At 37.4% G+C, this 16,817-nt stretch overlaps 1 protein-coding gene across 1 annotated transcript in view; it reads left to right on the top strand.

Annotated features, from left to right (window-relative positions):
• Window positions 1–16,817, top strand: part of alk (ALK receptor tyrosine kinase) — a 438,375-nt gene that overhangs the window by 403,519 nt on the left and 18,039 nt on the right. Inside the window, exons 12-19 of the mRNA XM_017477116.3 lie at window positions 8,877–9,039; window positions 9,278–9,425; window positions 9,928–10,038; window positions 10,473–10,614; window positions 13,374–13,544; window positions 13,685–13,783; window positions 13,874–14,029; window positions 15,624–15,740. Of these exons, the coding sequence (XP_017332605.2) occupies window positions 8,877–9,039; window positions 9,278–9,425; window positions 9,928–10,038; window positions 10,473–10,614; window positions 13,374–13,544; window positions 13,685–13,783; window positions 13,874–14,029; window positions 15,624–15,740 (1,107 nt within the window). The remainder of the gene's footprint in view (window positions 1–8,876; window positions 9,040–9,277; window positions 9,426–9,927; window positions 10,039–10,472; window positions 10,615–13,373; window positions 13,545–13,684; window positions 13,784–13,873; window positions 14,030–15,623; window positions 15,741–16,817) is intronic.

The raw sequence follows: 16,817 nt of genomic DNA, 5'->3' as shown, positions 1-16,817 counted from the left end.
TCACTCAAGACCACCACCTTCAATGAAAAACACTTTAGTCAATTTTTTAAAAAAAAACAAAACACTAAACTAAACTAAGAAGGCAAATAATATGCAAGAAATAGTAGCAATGGCAGAAAGAATAACATAATAACATAAATAATATTTAAAATATAAAATTTTGTTAAAAACGGGCATACGAATGAAATAAAAGTATGATAATTAAAATTATATAATAAGAAAGTATATGTGAAATAAAAGTAAGCCAACAATAATAGCTAGTTAAAAGCTAAACTGAAAGAAAAAAAAGAAAAAAAAAAAAAAAAAACATCACCTGAGCTCCAGTGTGAGACCGATTAAGTGGTCTATCCAGTCATGATCCTAATAGAGGTCATCGAGGGAACCTCCAAGGTTCAATTCCAGCTAGAGGGTCACGGCACAGCCTACCAAGTCCTGTTCCTGTCCAAGGCTGATGAGATAGCCTACTAAGTCCTGTTCATGACCAAGTCTGACAAGACTGCCCACCAAGCCATGTTCCAGCCAGAGGTTGACAAGACGGCCCACCAAGCCATGTTCCAGTCAGAGGCTGACGACACGGCCCACCTAGCCATGTTCCAGTCAGACGCCGCTGAGACGGGCAACCAAGCACTGCTCACACCTGAGGTGGACGAGACGGCCAACCAAGCTCTGCTCTCACCTGAGGCTGAGGAGATAAAACCCCAGATAAAAATAAGCTGTTTCTGTAGGATTTTCTTCACATCTCCTTGGTTTCATCCGACTGCTGAAGCCAGGGTCACAATGTACAGTATCTCAATTGTTGAAAGGTATCGATCAGCAGAGAGGTTCTAAATGAATTTCCAAAACATTAGATGTACCATGGAACACCATGAAGGCCATCATCAACAAGTGAAAAAATTCAGGTACACAGTGACATCACCAAGAACATGACATCTCTCCAAAATACACAAAAGAACAAGACAAAAACCTAACAGGGAGGCTGCCAACTGTGACAGATTTCCCCTCGGCAGTTTGCGCTTCTGGGTTTTCATTGACTGTTTATTTTTGACACGTTTGTTTTGGTTTCTGTCCTGACTCCACCCCTGTTATGTTATTGGCTCTTTTCTTATATTTAAACCTCTGTGTGTCTTTGTTCTGGATGAAGTATGGTGTGTTTCTGTGTTTTCCGCCAGACCCGTACCAAGCCTTTGATCCTTGTTCTGCGTTTCATGGTTTTGATCCTGTTTTGTAATCGCATTTCTCAATTCTTGTCTAAGCCCAGTTTATGTTGTTTGCCTATTGCTTGACCCACTCGTGTGTTTTGTGACCATGATATTGCCCTACATTTTGGATTTGAACAAGGTTTTTGAATGATCTAGCTAGAGGCCAGACCTGAATCCAACTAAAATTCTGTGGGGTGACCTAAAGCAGGCTGTGCACAGGACATGCCCTTACAATTTGATGGATCTAGAATGTTTTTGTAAGAAAGAGTGGGAAAAAATACCACCAAGTTAAGATGTGCCACGCTGATAGACTTTTACCCAAAAGGGCTGAGTGCTGTAATAAAATCAAAAGGTGCTTTAATAAAGTATTAGTTTAGGAGTGTGCAAACTTAGGCAACTAGGTTATTGTAAGTTGTTTTTCCCCCCTTTTTTCCCTAAAATATTTTCTGATTGTTTTTCACTTTATTTGTATACTTTGCAATTTCACATTAAAGTTGGGAAAAGATCTGACATGATTTATCTTAGTTGCGTTTTTTTTTTTTTTACTTCACAAAAACCTGCCATTTTAACAGGGGTGTGTAGACTTTTTTTATATCCACTGTACAACAGACTGCTTCATTTAGTTGTAAAGTGCTTTCACAGTTACTCTGATGGAACACACAAAATGTTTTGGTGTGTCAGCTTAGAAAATAACAAAAGTATTAGTTTTGGGAATATAGTGGTACAACATACTATCATAATCATTTTATTTATCTGGCATGCTCTGTCACAGTCAGTTAAATACCAACATAGGCATAATGGTAAATACAAAGCTAGCAATCTAATAAGCTGTATTAGCTTGTACACATAGTAAATAAATTTGCTAAAGAGAATTGTCACTTTGCACATTTTTCATATAGCCATGTACTGTAATATAGCCATGAACGCAAAGTCAAATAGTTAAAATGCATAGTGGGATGCAACAGGAAGATAGCTCAGGCTGCATAGTTAGATATTCATGCCAATTACATCATCTGTGCATTTTTGACTTACTGGAAATATTAATTTTATTTCTGTGTACTCTGTATTTCATTTGGGAAGCAATTAATAGTGTGCTATGGTTTCAACAGAAGGAATGAGAGAAAGGGGGAAGGTGTGTCAGTGTTTTTATTGCTAGACTGCTTTGTTACATTTCACCTCACAGACTGGAGAGAGCTCTAAAAATCTCATTCTACCTGCATACTAAACCCCACATGTGTAATAGAGGTTTTCTTACATTTTTCTTTTAAAAGGTCACCTGAGGTCTGGGAAAAAATGAGTGAAAGTCACCTCCATCATATGCTAGACAGATTTATCCCCATATACTGTATAGTTTGAAGGTGTCCCTTAGATTCATTTTGTTCCTGGTTAGTGGAGCTGAATGGAAGCACCATGCCACACATTATTTTTTTATATCTCTGTGCATCAGATCATTCTATTTATTCTGATTTATAGACTTTAGGCAAGAATTTACTCTCATCCAAGTAACTGCATTAATTAGTACTTTTGGCAAGGACCCAGGTGATGTTTGTGACATGGCTCCCACGCAATCGCAGCCTTAATAAATCTGCATGGGATCCTAATCGGCAATTCGTTAAGACCCATTATCGGAAGGCGGCTCAATCAGATACAGTCCCCTGTGGCACGATGTGTTTATGGCAGCCTGCCCAACTAAAAGTGCTTACTAGTTTGATAGGTCACTCGAATAAGAAATGATTCGAGTTGCTTTTGCTATTTGTGGATGGAGATCCTGAAATTCAAGAAATGCCTATGTTCTTTATATGTAATAGTAGGTTAATTTCCTGTTGGGAGTAAAGTCAGGGTAAGCTGTTACTAAAATGAATTCTATGACAGCTGCAATATTTTCACCCGTGGTAGTTAGATTTGCATGAGCTCATTTAAAAACATTCCTTCAGTGTACTATTGTAGCATATCATACTCAGGGAGAGGGGATCCATACACAGAGACTCTTTAATACACAATCCACAATATAAAATAAAAACGAAGTCGGTAAACAGGAAGTCGCCTGAACAAGAAATATCACAGTGCAAACAAGCCAAAGCATTATCCAAAGAACAAACCATGAAAATGGGCAAAGCAAGCACAGCATAAACAATCAGGGGAATACCCAGGCTTAGAACTTACACTACCCATATGTTTGGCAATTAATTGATGTTCTTTGCATTTTTATTTACTCAAGCAATGGTTCTCAGGACTCCAAGTTGTTTGTGAAGAACATGCAGAGGGTCTGTGGTGGAAATCACAAACCCATCTTTATCAAAACTATTATGTTTAGTTTTTAGTTCTCATAGTTATTAGTCTGTTTGATAGGTCACTTGTTTTCTTGATTAGTTTAATCCATACCTCAACAGCTCAGAAACTCAGTTATTATAAGTAATATTAATAATGTCAACTTGAACCTAATGTGTCCAGAATAAAAAGCTGTATGGCTCTAATAAATAGATAAATAGGCAAAATATTATTGCAAACATTTAAATAATGTTCATGAAAGAAATTTGTACTGATCCAAGGCACTCTGAAAGAGTTGTGTAAAATGATTGCTTATTTTTGCATTCTTTTTTCTTTCTTTTTTTATTTATTTATATTTAGGGGATCTTGCAAATAGAAAAGTCTCCAGTGTTTAATTAACACCCACATTGTTCACCTACAGTGTTAAAGCCCATCTGCACACAGTTGAGCACTGTGATTGTTAATGCAATGCTGGGTATTTTGCTGTGTAGGTGGTTAGTTTGAAACATTAATGAAATTTTCTATTTTGAAAGAAGGCATACTGTGATCACATGATGTATAACAGACAGCAATGTAAATTCAACCTGTCAAAAAGACAATCATGCTGTCAAATGATGCGAATAGCTCATTTCTATAGCTGAATTTTAACATAAATAATGAGTAAACTTTTGGAGAGTGCTTCATTTCACACACCTACAGTATGTCTCTACACAGCAACAGTCTGTTTTTTCAGACTCTTTCCATTTCCTCAGTTGATTTCGTTTTACTGCAGAAACTGAACTCTGGATGCTGCTTTGTGCTGAATGAGAACAGAGGACAGTGTAGGGTACTCTCATCTAGACAGGGTTTTTTTTTCAGCCTTTGTCTGCTTGATTACTTTGATGTGAAAAAAAAATGGGCGCATCACTAACCTTGTGATGTTCTGTGCTCTCTGTGACCCAGGTCTAAACCAAGCACTTTTTAACAATGGACGATTGAGATGAAAACCATGTTCTGTGGCTTGTTTTTTATGAGAATGACTCCATTTCTGTGGCTCCAGGAAGTTGCTCTTCTCACCTGAACTTTACTTCTGACAATTACTGACATCCTCTTGGTTGTTGTTGTTGTGTGTCAGTCAAGGTTATAGATCAGGCATCATAAACTGGCAGACCACAGTCTGGAAGCTAAGTATTTCCAAAGCATAGAATATTTGAAGAAATGCTTGAAAAACAATTCTCTAGCAGTATCGACCAGGGTAAAAAAAAAAAAAAAAAAAAAAACCTGCTGTACTTCAGCAACTCTAGTTTTCTAAATATGACCAAGCTTCTTCAGCAGAAGCTTCTCTGTTGTAGTTCATCACATGCATTTGTGAAAAATATTTAGTTAATTGGATAGCTCATCAGGCCAGGGACTAGCTACAGTGCTAGAAACAGAAAATTAGGTCAGAAAAGGTAGAGTTTAGTAAATTTTTAAGTTTTATTTGCTCTTTCTGCACTAATTTGCGATATAATGATGTGGCTTGTTCAAAAAATAAAAGCCATTTATGAATAATGAATGTTTAAGACAATTGTACAGGGAAGCATGCATTTATTTTCAAAATATATGTGTCTGTTCTGTTTAGTATAGTGGCTCCTAAGTGCGAAACATGAAGAACCAAAACTACAACCAGTCCCTCCAGGATTTTTTGATTTTGCAATCATAGAATTTAATGCAAAATCATGCTAACTACATAATATTAGGAGGATCTTAATATTAGGAGGATTTTTCAAAATTACTGCAGATATCCCACGGATTTAGGCCAAGACACATCATGTGACACCATCACAACGCACATTCAGACAAAGCCCACTTCGATTCACGTGTGTCAAAAATGAGTACAGCTCAAAGGTCTCATTTATCAACAAACATCACTGTGAAAAATGCAAAACAATTTCATGCAATTGCAGTTTCGCCAATTCAAGTGGTTCTCCACAAAAAAAGCACATAAAACCATCAGAAATTTAGAAAAACGCAACAGAAATGACACACACAATCACAAAAAAAAAAACCTCAAAATCCTGTACGAACTGTATAACAGAAAATCAGAAAATTATGGTGGCCCACTAGTGCACAATGCAATGAAGTTTAAAAAGCAAAGATAAGTTAACAACACAACAGAATCAAGCTGTAACACAACAGCATCAAGCCGCGACGCAACAGAATCAAACCGCAATACAGTGGAAATGCTCCTGACCACTAGGAGGCACATTGTTTCATGAATTGACCCATTCATTGACCCATTATCAGTCACGATATCAAATTGTTCAGTAAAAGTATTTTGTTGGCATAAAATCAATGACATACATTAACTTACACAGAGAATCTCTTGTCATGTCCCAAGGTTTGCTTCCCATGATTCCTTGGTCACTGCAAAACAAAACATGACAATTTTAAGTTGTCTTATTCAGAGAAATGACATAATCATTAACGGTTAAGCATTAAAAGGTAAAAATAGTTGTCACTATTCAGTAATGTGAGTTGCTTCTCTGTACATTTGTAAGCAAGAAATTTTATGTAACTGGAACTTTAGAGAGAGGCGTGTGTTTGCTTTAGACCTGGGTGAAAGAGTTATTTAGTAGCCTGGTCCTGTAGCTTGTAGCTTGAATACCAGCAGCTTTTTATGTGTCAACAGTTTTGTGCTCTTGGAAAAACAACCTGGCTTTCTTACCTTTTTAGTAACAGTGCCAGAGTAGTGACCTGTATTCAGCCATTCTGTCTCTCCCACACAGCCTTGAGTCCTTTTGTAGGCAGGGCAGAATCACAAGTTATGTGGAATCATGTATCTTATATCCCTCAGGTTGTACACAGAATATAAAAAAAGTAAAACTTTTGTTATTTGATCAGGTCTGCTGCACTTATGCTGTGGTTTTTTTGTGCCTTGCAAAAATGTCAATGCCCTCTATACATGTGTGTGTGTGTGTGTGTGTGTGTGTGTGTGTGTGTGTGTGTGTGTGTGTGTGTGTGTGTGTGTGTGAGAGAGAGAGAGAGAGAGAGAGAGAGAGAGAGAGATAGATAGATAGATAGATAGATAGATAGATAGATAGATAGATAGATAGATAGATAGATAGGGAGAGAGGGATTAGTATACCCATCAGCAGCATTCAATCTTATTGAAATGTCTGGGTGCCATAGGTGTCACTTATTAATAGGAACTAAATAATGCAGACCCATAGGTGTTTCCTTCTATGTCATGTTGTGTTGGGTTAGAGAGAGAGAGAGAGAGAGAGAGAGAGAGAGAGAGAGAGAGAGAGTGACAGAGAGATGAAAGAGTCAAAGTTTCATTTGCAAAGTTTGTGAGTAATTGAGAAATGGGACATGTCAGTCATCGCTGGAAGAGCAAAATGAGAAATGAGATCTGTTGTGTGTGCAGTATGAGGTAAAAGCTTGTTATTTATGAAGCAAAGAGTGTCTGATCATTAATTTTGCTATAGAAATGACATTTAGTGCACTGAACATTTCAAAGGGTAAACTAAAGGATTTGATCAAATTTGAGCTTAGTTACAAGCTTTCAAAAGATAGATTTTATACATTTATTTAAATCGTACTAAAATCCAAAAGTGTTATGACTATTTATGAATATATACAAGAAACAGAAAAAGGTAAGTAGGTCAGCTATGGAATGTGTAAGGAATAAAACTCAACGGCGCATGCTGTTATAGGAAAATAATCAGTGTTGGGTTGGTGTGAAGCAGCAACACTGGAGGGAGGCTTTGTTCAAGAGGGCAACACTGATGGGCTTCATTGTATAGAAATGTTTTTTGTTTGTTTTTTCTCCACATGAACAACAACAAAAAAAACTCCAAAAATGAATTTAGTTAAATGTAGCTCCACTTCATCTCCAAGATGTGCTGTTCTTTCTCAAGTCATGTTCTCTGTCACTCAGAGTAATACCAGACCATATAAAGAAGCTTTGATTAACAGCAGATTTGTTCTCCAGGACTTGCTTCATAAATGACACCTGACCAAACCCCTGCTGATCCACACCACTAGAATATTCACATGTTCAAATGTACATGTAAAATCAAACTGCACTGTATATCACTGCAAAAATGGCACCGTCTGCCATTAAAAAGATTAAGAGGAGCTAATTTCATTGGGTATCACATAAGTGTGCATAGCCACACTCCCTTTTTCCCTCAAATTAGTAGTTTTTCCATCCATGCAAATCTTATATATATATATATATATATATATATATATATATATATATATATATATATATATATATATATATATATATATATATATATTTATTTCATAACCTGTTTTTTAAGATGCCTCAAGAATAAAGTCAATAGCTGTTCATTGGGGATAGAGACTGAGAAATGCAAAAAATAAATAAATCACTAAATAGCTTCATTTATTAATCTTCAGAACCCGCTTTATCTTGCTCGAGGTCATGGTTGGCAAAAAGTTCTAAAATGAAAAATGACAAACACTAGGATTCATATGCGTGGTCTGACAATGAGGTGGAATTACTTAAGGTTACACTTGGGTCGTAATCAAAATATCTTTTTTCAGTGCGATTTGTATTGCCAGAGCAGTGGATTCTGAGCAAACATGTTATTAAATGAGAAATTATAGACCACAAGCCATGATAAATGGAGTCCTATCATGCTCAAAATAAGCGTAACAAAAAAGGGTGATTTCGAAATATTGTTTTCAAAATTATTCACGTACGTGTGAGTGCAGCGCACATGATTTGGCAACTTATTTTTCTGGTTGTATCACGATGATGAAAATAGTGGCCATTGTACATTGTAGTATAATGGTAAATCTACTAGGCTTAGTGCTGTAGCTTAGATGCAGCAGTGCTTCTTTGTCTCATAAAATGAGCAAATGCAGCTCCTCTTGGCTGACTTTCTAAGAACTTGATTCCAAGTCCAGACTGTAGCTCAGAGCAGTGCCACTGTGCCCATCTGACAAGAGTAATCTCCTGGCTAATGGCAAATGCGGAAAATGCTGTCAGTACTCCACGTGGGCCATTACGGTCCTAATGAGGAATAATGTCCAGCCGTTGTCTGTGGCACTTTTGTAAGACATTGGAAATGTTCAAAGGGTGGACATCTCCATATGTATTTTTTTTTTTTTTTTTTTTTTTTTAATGGGTGATAGTATCAAGACTCAGAGTCTCTACCCCCTGCAACATAATTGAAATTTTAGAAGCCAGACACCAAAACCATATGGCATTTACTCCACTTCTCAGATCCTCTCCTTTCACTCATCTCTATCAGATAAGTGGGCACCATATAAGCGCTTCATCTTAGGTGGACTAGGCATGTCACAGCTCAGTCACTTTTTGTGAAAAGAGATGTTTGAAATCTAACTGAAATATAATTGATATAAATGATTGGATTGTGAATGTGTTTGTGGGTATATGTGTATTTGCAGCCAAGTGGTTATTCCACACCTGTGGGGCTACAGGGCCAATTGGTCCTACTCCTTCTCTGTGTAGCAGTTCCTACCGTAAAAGCAATGTGAATGTGACCGTGGGGACAAAGGGAGTACTCAAGGGCATCCAGATGTGGAGGGTTCCTGAAACTGGATTATACAGGTATGTATTACTGGGAAAAATCATAACTTCCCCATACAGGAATATAAATCAGTGGTCTGATGGCCAATCACACACCAAACTTCCTATCTTCATACTTAATTGTTTAGTAATTTTAACAGAGTTTTGTTGTTGTTGTTTTGAGCTATTTTGTGATCTGTCTTCTGAGACTTGGCATGTACAGTATGTTTTTACTTTGGGATTTGACTTGGCATGTCTGTCTTTACTTTGGGACTTATAGGATCACGGCTTATGGTGCGGCAGGTGGTCGCAGTGTTCTCAACATGTTCAGATCACATGGAGTCTATATTGCTGGAGATTTTAGGCTTCACAAAGATGATATGCTGTACATCCTGGTGGGACAACAGGGAGAAGACGCCTGTCCTAGAGTGAGTAATGTTTTATATTTATATTTATATCTTTTATATTTACATGAATCTTCATTAAACTAGTATAGTTATGTTTGTAGTATAGACTGGTCCGGTATAGCGAATAGTACAGTACAGTATCACATTGTGGAGTAAAATACAGTATCCCAGAGTGGAATAAAGTAAAGTAGCCACACTGTTGTCCAGTGTAGAGTACAGTACAGTTTTCCAGTGTAGAGTACAGTGCATTGGGCCAATGTAGAGTACAGTATAGTAGTAGCCCAGTGTATAGTACAGTAAAGTATCCCAGTACAGAGTACAATACTGTTGTCCAGTGTAGAGTACAGTGCAGTGGGCCAGTGTAGATTGCAGTAAAGTATTAGAGAATAGAGTTTTTTTGGCCCAGTGTAGCTAGGTATAGATATTAAACCAGTCATTTATTCATTTGAGAGCATTACAATTAAAAAGGCTTAGTGACAGTTAGATATGAAATAATTACCTGCTCTGCTCTGCTCTCATGTAGACTGAGGAGCCTCTGCAGAAGATCTGTCTTGAGCAGAAAGGCCCTCCAGACAGCAAGAGCATGTTGAAGGGAGGAGGTGGAGGAGGAGGGGGTGCTACCTACATCTTTAAAGTAAGACTTCCATGTTATTTCATAAACAAAATGGATGGATCACTTGTTAGACACACAAATTAGTAAATCAGAATATGAGTTTGTTTAGATGGGAAATGTACGTAAGCAGGCATTTGCATCAGTGAAAACTACCTTTTTAATAAAAAAAAATAAAATAATCAAAACTGTAATCATTTATTTTTGCAGATACTGACAGCACTAGATGTTTCCACACAAGAATGTCTTCTTTGTACATTATTTTTTTGTTGTGATATGTTACACATACGTCACTGGCTTAGCAATACTGATATTAGTTAAAAATGGATTGGTCTATTTTTCTGAATTTGTCAAGTGTCATTGGATACATTTGCAACCCGGAAAGGTTAACTGATCATTGATCCAGGCTGGAGTTTCTGAATAATGAACTCAAAAACTGCACGGCTGTATGCTTTCAGGTGGACAAGTCAGTTTATATTCCTCTGCTAATTGCTGCTGGAGGTGGGGGTCGAGGTTACAACGGCCATTCAGAGAGCTCGATGGAGCTGATGGACCATGGTTTCAGTGTTCCTGGTCTCAATGGCATGTCAGGAGCAGCAGGTGAGGCTACATCGGAAATGCCATCATTGGACTTTTTGGTTTGAATCTACATACTGTCTATGCCAATAATAGACAGTTTTCTGTTAATATCTATGCCCCAGTCTATGCCACATTCCATAAATAGTTCTAGGAGTGGAAAAAAGAAAAGAAAAAAAATATGACTTTACAGATGGTCAACGCTGTTTCCTGTTGATCGATAGTAGTTACTGAATACTAAAGCAGTTTTAGCTCAAGAACCTGGAGAGACTAGACATGAAAATATTGGTTCTTGGATGAGATGTTTGAGCTGTGGTCCCTGTTGTGGTGAGGATTTTAGGATGTTCATTTCAGAATGTAAGGGTTTGCAATTGGAGCAACAAAATATAGATAGTGTGTGACAGCATGTGTTCAGTTTTTGAGTATTTTCTGTCTGTGCACATGCATTTGAGAGTGTGTCTGTGTCTGTGTATGTCTGTTTGTGCATGCATATGGTCTCTCCCTTGGTCCTCTTTTGCTGCGTGCGCTGTATGACTTCTATCAGAGCCTTGCCTTTCAAAGGCCAGCTCCCCCATTGTGTTCTATTTACTGCTGCTGGGAGTCAGCACAAGAGGCCAGGGCATGGCCCGTTCACAGTCCCTCTTCTTCTTCTTCTTCTTTCGCTGCTCCCTTGCAGACATTTATTTCTAGTTTCTGCCCTGCCACATGAGGTATGCCTAGAAGATGTAGAGGCTGATATTTCAGTTGTGTTAAGGCTTATGTAAGCCACTATTTCTGGCTGTGGATTTATATGTTGTATACCATAGTCTCAGTCCGTGCTCAGACAGGATTCAGGTAATTCACAAAAACTGCTAGAAATGACGAACAACACTATGATGGTTGTCAAATGTTATGAGGTGATTTCATAGCCATAACTAATGCTGTCCCAAGCATTGTTTGATATGCTCATTTTTATCCACACCACAACAAAAGTTTAATCTGTTTTTTTTTTTTTTAATGGTTTATATAATATCTCATGCCAGAAACTGAAGTAAAATGCTTTTTAAAATATCAGCTTAGCCATATCCATGCTGCTCACAATAAATTCTATAACATGATTCCTCTATGATATATGTAGAAACAGGATCTGAGCAGCTATAAATTAACACCATGGACAAGTTTCTTTTCCTGTGTTTCATGTTTGCATGACACACTGTGATATCATCGGATTATAGTATCATGAATTTATTTACAGTCACCTACAATTATGTGAGTGTGAAGCTTTATGCCAGCATTAGCTGTCATCATAATGGCCAATTTAATCAGCCTGCAGGATTGCACTGTCCGCTTTGCTTTACTTTTTCTCCAAAAGGGCTCAAACCTCGACTTTAAAATTATACTAAAGCCAGGGTGGATATAAACATGATTGTAAAAGTTACCAAGTTACATCCATGGCTGATTTGCATATTACACATAATAATTACAATTTAAATTACAATCTTAATTCATTTACAATTTGCAATGTTAAAAGTAAATTAATACATAAGATCATCTTGGAAAACCTTTCTGAATATACTTTCAGGGTTTTCCCTAGGCTTTCAGAGGGCTTAAGTGCTGTTGGGGTTCTGGGGGCATGGTGGTGGTTGTTTTTTTTTTTTTTTTTTTTAATTATTCATTCTTTATTCTAAGAAAAATTGTTCTAAGGAAATTTTAAGTTATTTTAAGTTTTTTTCATCTTGTTTTCAACTATTATCCTTAGCATATTTGTCAAAAATTCATTTCACCAAGTAACTGATGAGATGAGGTACATGTGGACTTGCATCATAGTTGTGACTGGTTCTCACACTACACTGTAGGAACAGGAGAGAAAACTATCTCTGTCAGAGACAACGCTCTCCACTGCATTTTGGAATATATATATATATATATATATATATATATATATATATATATATATATATATATTCCAAAATGCAGTAGAGAGCGTTGTCTATATATATATATAAAATTATTATTATTATTATTATTATTATTATTATTATTATTATTATTATTAGTTAAAAGTACCACATTTCATAAAACATCCAAATTATGACATTTGTCTGCCTGATTGCACAAGCTTTGCATTTACACCTTTGTTCTTATGATTAATCAAAATCTGGATATGATCTTGATGCATTACCAGTAAAACATCCAAATTAGAATGGGATCAGGCATACAAAATCAACACTGACCACAATTACTGTTGACTTCATATTTATATTTTGAGCTGTCTGGCAAGCCTTAGATCTACCCTGCTGTCTGTGGTCTTGTTTACGACTCTCCATGTGCTAGTCTAAAGTTGACAGGAAGTTGGGGGGAGGGGGTGAAACAGGGCAGGCCTGCCTCGTGGAATAATTTTGTTGTATTTTCTTGGTAAGAAAAAAAAGCAATGGTGTGTGTGTGGAAGCTGAAGGAAGGTGGGAGTTGAGAAAATCTGACACAGTCGGAATCATCAGTATGTGCGGTGCTTCCAGACATTCAGTGAAATGCATGAACCATAACACTCACTGTGTCAAAGCATCTTCTCTAAGACATGATGGTGAGAGAAAATGAAAAAGCTAATTCTGAAGTGGGAAAGCAAAGGGTCTGAAAAGTAATAGGACTATTCTAGAAGTTGACAAGGTGTAGAAAAGTAGACCTGCTCATTGCAAATTCTCAGGCAGACAAGAAGTCACTGTCCAGTTCTGTGACAAGTAAGCAGATAAATAAACAAGTTTCAGGCACCCTTCTTTCTAAAACCCATTCCCCTCTTTGTTCTTCAGGTGGAGGTGGAGGTTGGAATGATAGCGCACCTGTGTCTCGGGGTGGGAGACCCCTCAATTTGGGAGGTCAGGGAGGAGCTCCATGCCATACGATGGGCTGGAAGACTAATGGCGGCTTCGGAGGAGGTGGAGGAGCTTGCACTAGTGGGGGTGGAGGAGGTGGCTATAGAGGTTCGACATCATTTCCTGGAGGCTTTATGTCACGCAATACAGACCTGAACTGCTTTGCAGTGTGCTATATCTTGCTGTGTCACTTTGAACCTGTTACATCACATTGCATCAGAGCTGTTTTGCTCCTCTGTGGTATGTAGGTGGCAGCACTTCAGTAGACAATGACCCTGAGCAGGATGGAGAGGACGGATCCTCCTTTATCAGCCCAGATGGAAAGATATTCATGGATGCACTTAAAGGTAACACATTCAGTGTGGTGTCTCCAGGCATGTGAGGTCTTACATCATTTTGGTGTCTAACATCCTAGCCATATGTTGTGTTGATGTCAGGCATGGAGGGCGATGGTGAGGTGATCATCAAACCAGTGCAGAACTGCAGTCACTGCGAGTCAGGAGAGTGCTATGAGACATTGGAGGGAACAGAGTGTTACTGCGACAATGATCTTGTACTTGCCTCAGACAATGTCTCCTGTATCAATTCTACAGGTAAAAAAGAAAATTAAAAAAATCACATGAAATTGGCCTTTTACTTTTCTGTCTTTGATTTTATCATAAAATTGGATGTAACAAGCTTCAACATTCATATTATGTATTTTGTTATATAGAGAGTGTAGGTATGTCTGATTCCTTTTAAATTCTGTCCAGAATTGTGTTTGCTTGAATGGTTAATCCTAAAGCAGCAATTAATAATTTCATGTAATAGCAAATATATACACATTCCTCAGAGACTATATCTATTACATTTGGCTGATATTGATTGAGCATAAGAAGTACAGCTCATTGCTGGTAATCCCACAACATTAATAAAGCTATACATCATATAGATATAGACATTTGCTTCCATGATATTAAGCTTTATTATTCATAACAATGAAACTCTCTCTGAAATTGACCTGCCCATCTATAGTCTCACTGACATCTGTTGGCTTTAATAATGTAATACTATTCCTAGACTATAACAAAAAAAGGAAGTGATCAGTCAGTGATGCATTAGATACAGCCTGGTAAATGATACACAGCCATCTAGTAATAATGTAGCACATATGATGAGGAAAATTGATGGTACATGAGTTAAATATGAAATAGATAAATAACTAAATGTACTGGAATCAATAAAAAAGGAAGAGGAAGAAACGGGGACAATCAAAAAATGTACATCACATGATAAATGGGGAGAGCAGCACAAAGAACTTTCATTTAAATATGAAATTAAAATAGAATTTGAAATAACCCAAAAATTAAAAATATGAACTATAAAATCATAAAAGTATTTTATTTCTGACTCACTCCTGAATCAGAACTCTTCAATACATTTTTAAACTCATTCGGTAGTTTTAATGACTTTTGTCATTTGATAATTTGAGATTCAGACACAGAAACTACAGTAAATATCTACTTGGATGTAATATAACTGTAGCACAAATATTTTCTTAGTATTATAAAGTTTTGATTAAAAATTGAAGACAAAGTGACTTAGTGGTTAGCATGTTTGTCTTGCACCTGCGGGGTTGGGGGTTCTAATCACACCTCTGGAGTTTGCCTGTTTTCCCTGTGCTTTGGAGGTTTACCCTGGGTACGCTGGTTTCCTCCCTCAGTCCAAAGACATTCATTGTAGGTTGATTGGCATTTCCAAATTGTCTGTGGTGTGTGTGCCCTGCGATGGGTTAGCACCCCATCCAAAGTGTCCCCTGCCTTGTGCCCTAAGTTCCCTGGGATAGGCTTCAGGTTCCCCATGACGGGATGGAAGATGGATGGATGGATTAGAAATTTGATAGATTATTTGAAATCACAGGAAAATATGCTATAAATTACCCATTTTTAATGATTCCATTCCCCTCATTGGACGACAAGATTTACCAAAGTTTTAGGAAAACATTTTACAGAAATTTGGACCTTAAACATGCCAATGTCCTTTCATTGCCATTTGAATGTGTAAATATTCATAAAATATGGATAGCTTGATAGACAGTTGGTTAGCACAGTGGTGCAACAGAGGCTAAAGTGGCTCTAGACCAACCATGTGTGTATTTGTGTGTGTGTGTGTGTGTGTGTGTGTGTGTGTGTGTGTGTGTGTGTGTAGTTCCAGATACATCGGTGCCCCTTCAGCCCTCTCTCTCTCACCTGGCATTGGCGCTCTCTGTAGGAACCTCAGCACTCATTGCAGCTCTGTTGCTAGCAGTGTCTGGAGTGATGATCAGTAAGTTGCAATCTAATTCAATTCAGTTTGTTTGTATAGTGCTGTTATCTGTAGATAAAGCTGTTTACAGAAATCTGGGTTTCAGTCTACCAGAGGTGACAATGACTTCCCAAAAAACATCCTGAAACAGAATGAAGAAGATATCCTTTTCTGAGTAAACACTGGATTGTAGGGTTATGTAAATTATTTTTACATTATATATGTAAAAAAGACAAATATTGTGAAAAAAAATCAAGATATTTAAAATGTTATTGCAGTTTTTGGTTAACTCCAAGTCTCTAGAGAATCCAGGTGAGATTATTCACTGTGGCAGGAAGGTGAATCATAAGTGCAAATGACTGTTCACTGAATAATCAGCAAGAATAGCTTGTCAGGAAGGTTAAATCTGCATTTTCTTAATTTGAATGATGACTGGTACAAAAATCATGTAAAGTAAAAATGAGTTTTTCATGTTTCCAAAATGTCACTTAAATGTAGGATGCATACTCAGAGTTTTTGTGATGCATGACAAAGGTTTTAAAGCTTTTTATTGCAGAAGTCATGGAAATCTTGAATCTCAGGATGCACTTGAAATACCAAATGGATATCTAGGGGCTCAAGCTTCAGAACTTCAGAAGGATCATCTTCTTTTTCATCTTCTATAAGTACAAATATGTGCAGTGTCTGAGGATATCTAAGAAAACAAAAAAAGCATTTCAGTTCTGAACTAGGAGGATACATAAATGTCCAAGAAGGAAGTGGATAAATAGCACACTCGGATATTCACACATATACACGTGGACAAAATCACTAACAAGCCCAAAAAATAAAAATGATTGCACATGGCATCTCTGTGCAAGCTCTTGTTTTTAATGAGTGCAGCTGGGTGTCAGGTGGATCTGCACTAATGGCCTCTCTCGCACTGCATCATATTGGTGTGTGTATGTGTGCAGATGTGTGTTTCAGCACAGCCTTATCACACCTTCACACGCATTGAGCCATCACACCAGACATCACATCCACCAGCGCTGTCCACACGGCGAAGAGTAGTGATCAGCCATTGATGAATGAAACAGAGTGATGACGGATGGCCAGTTA

The sequence above is a fragment of the Ictalurus punctatus genome, chromosome 9 (genome assembly GCF_001660625.3).
Source record: "Ictalurus punctatus breed USDA103 chromosome 9, Coco_2.0, whole genome shotgun sequence".
Lineage (NCBI taxonomy): Eukaryota > Metazoa > Chordata > Actinopteri > Siluriformes > Ictaluridae > Ictalurus > Ictalurus punctatus.
This window is presented reverse-complemented; position numbering and strand designations above follow the sequence as displayed.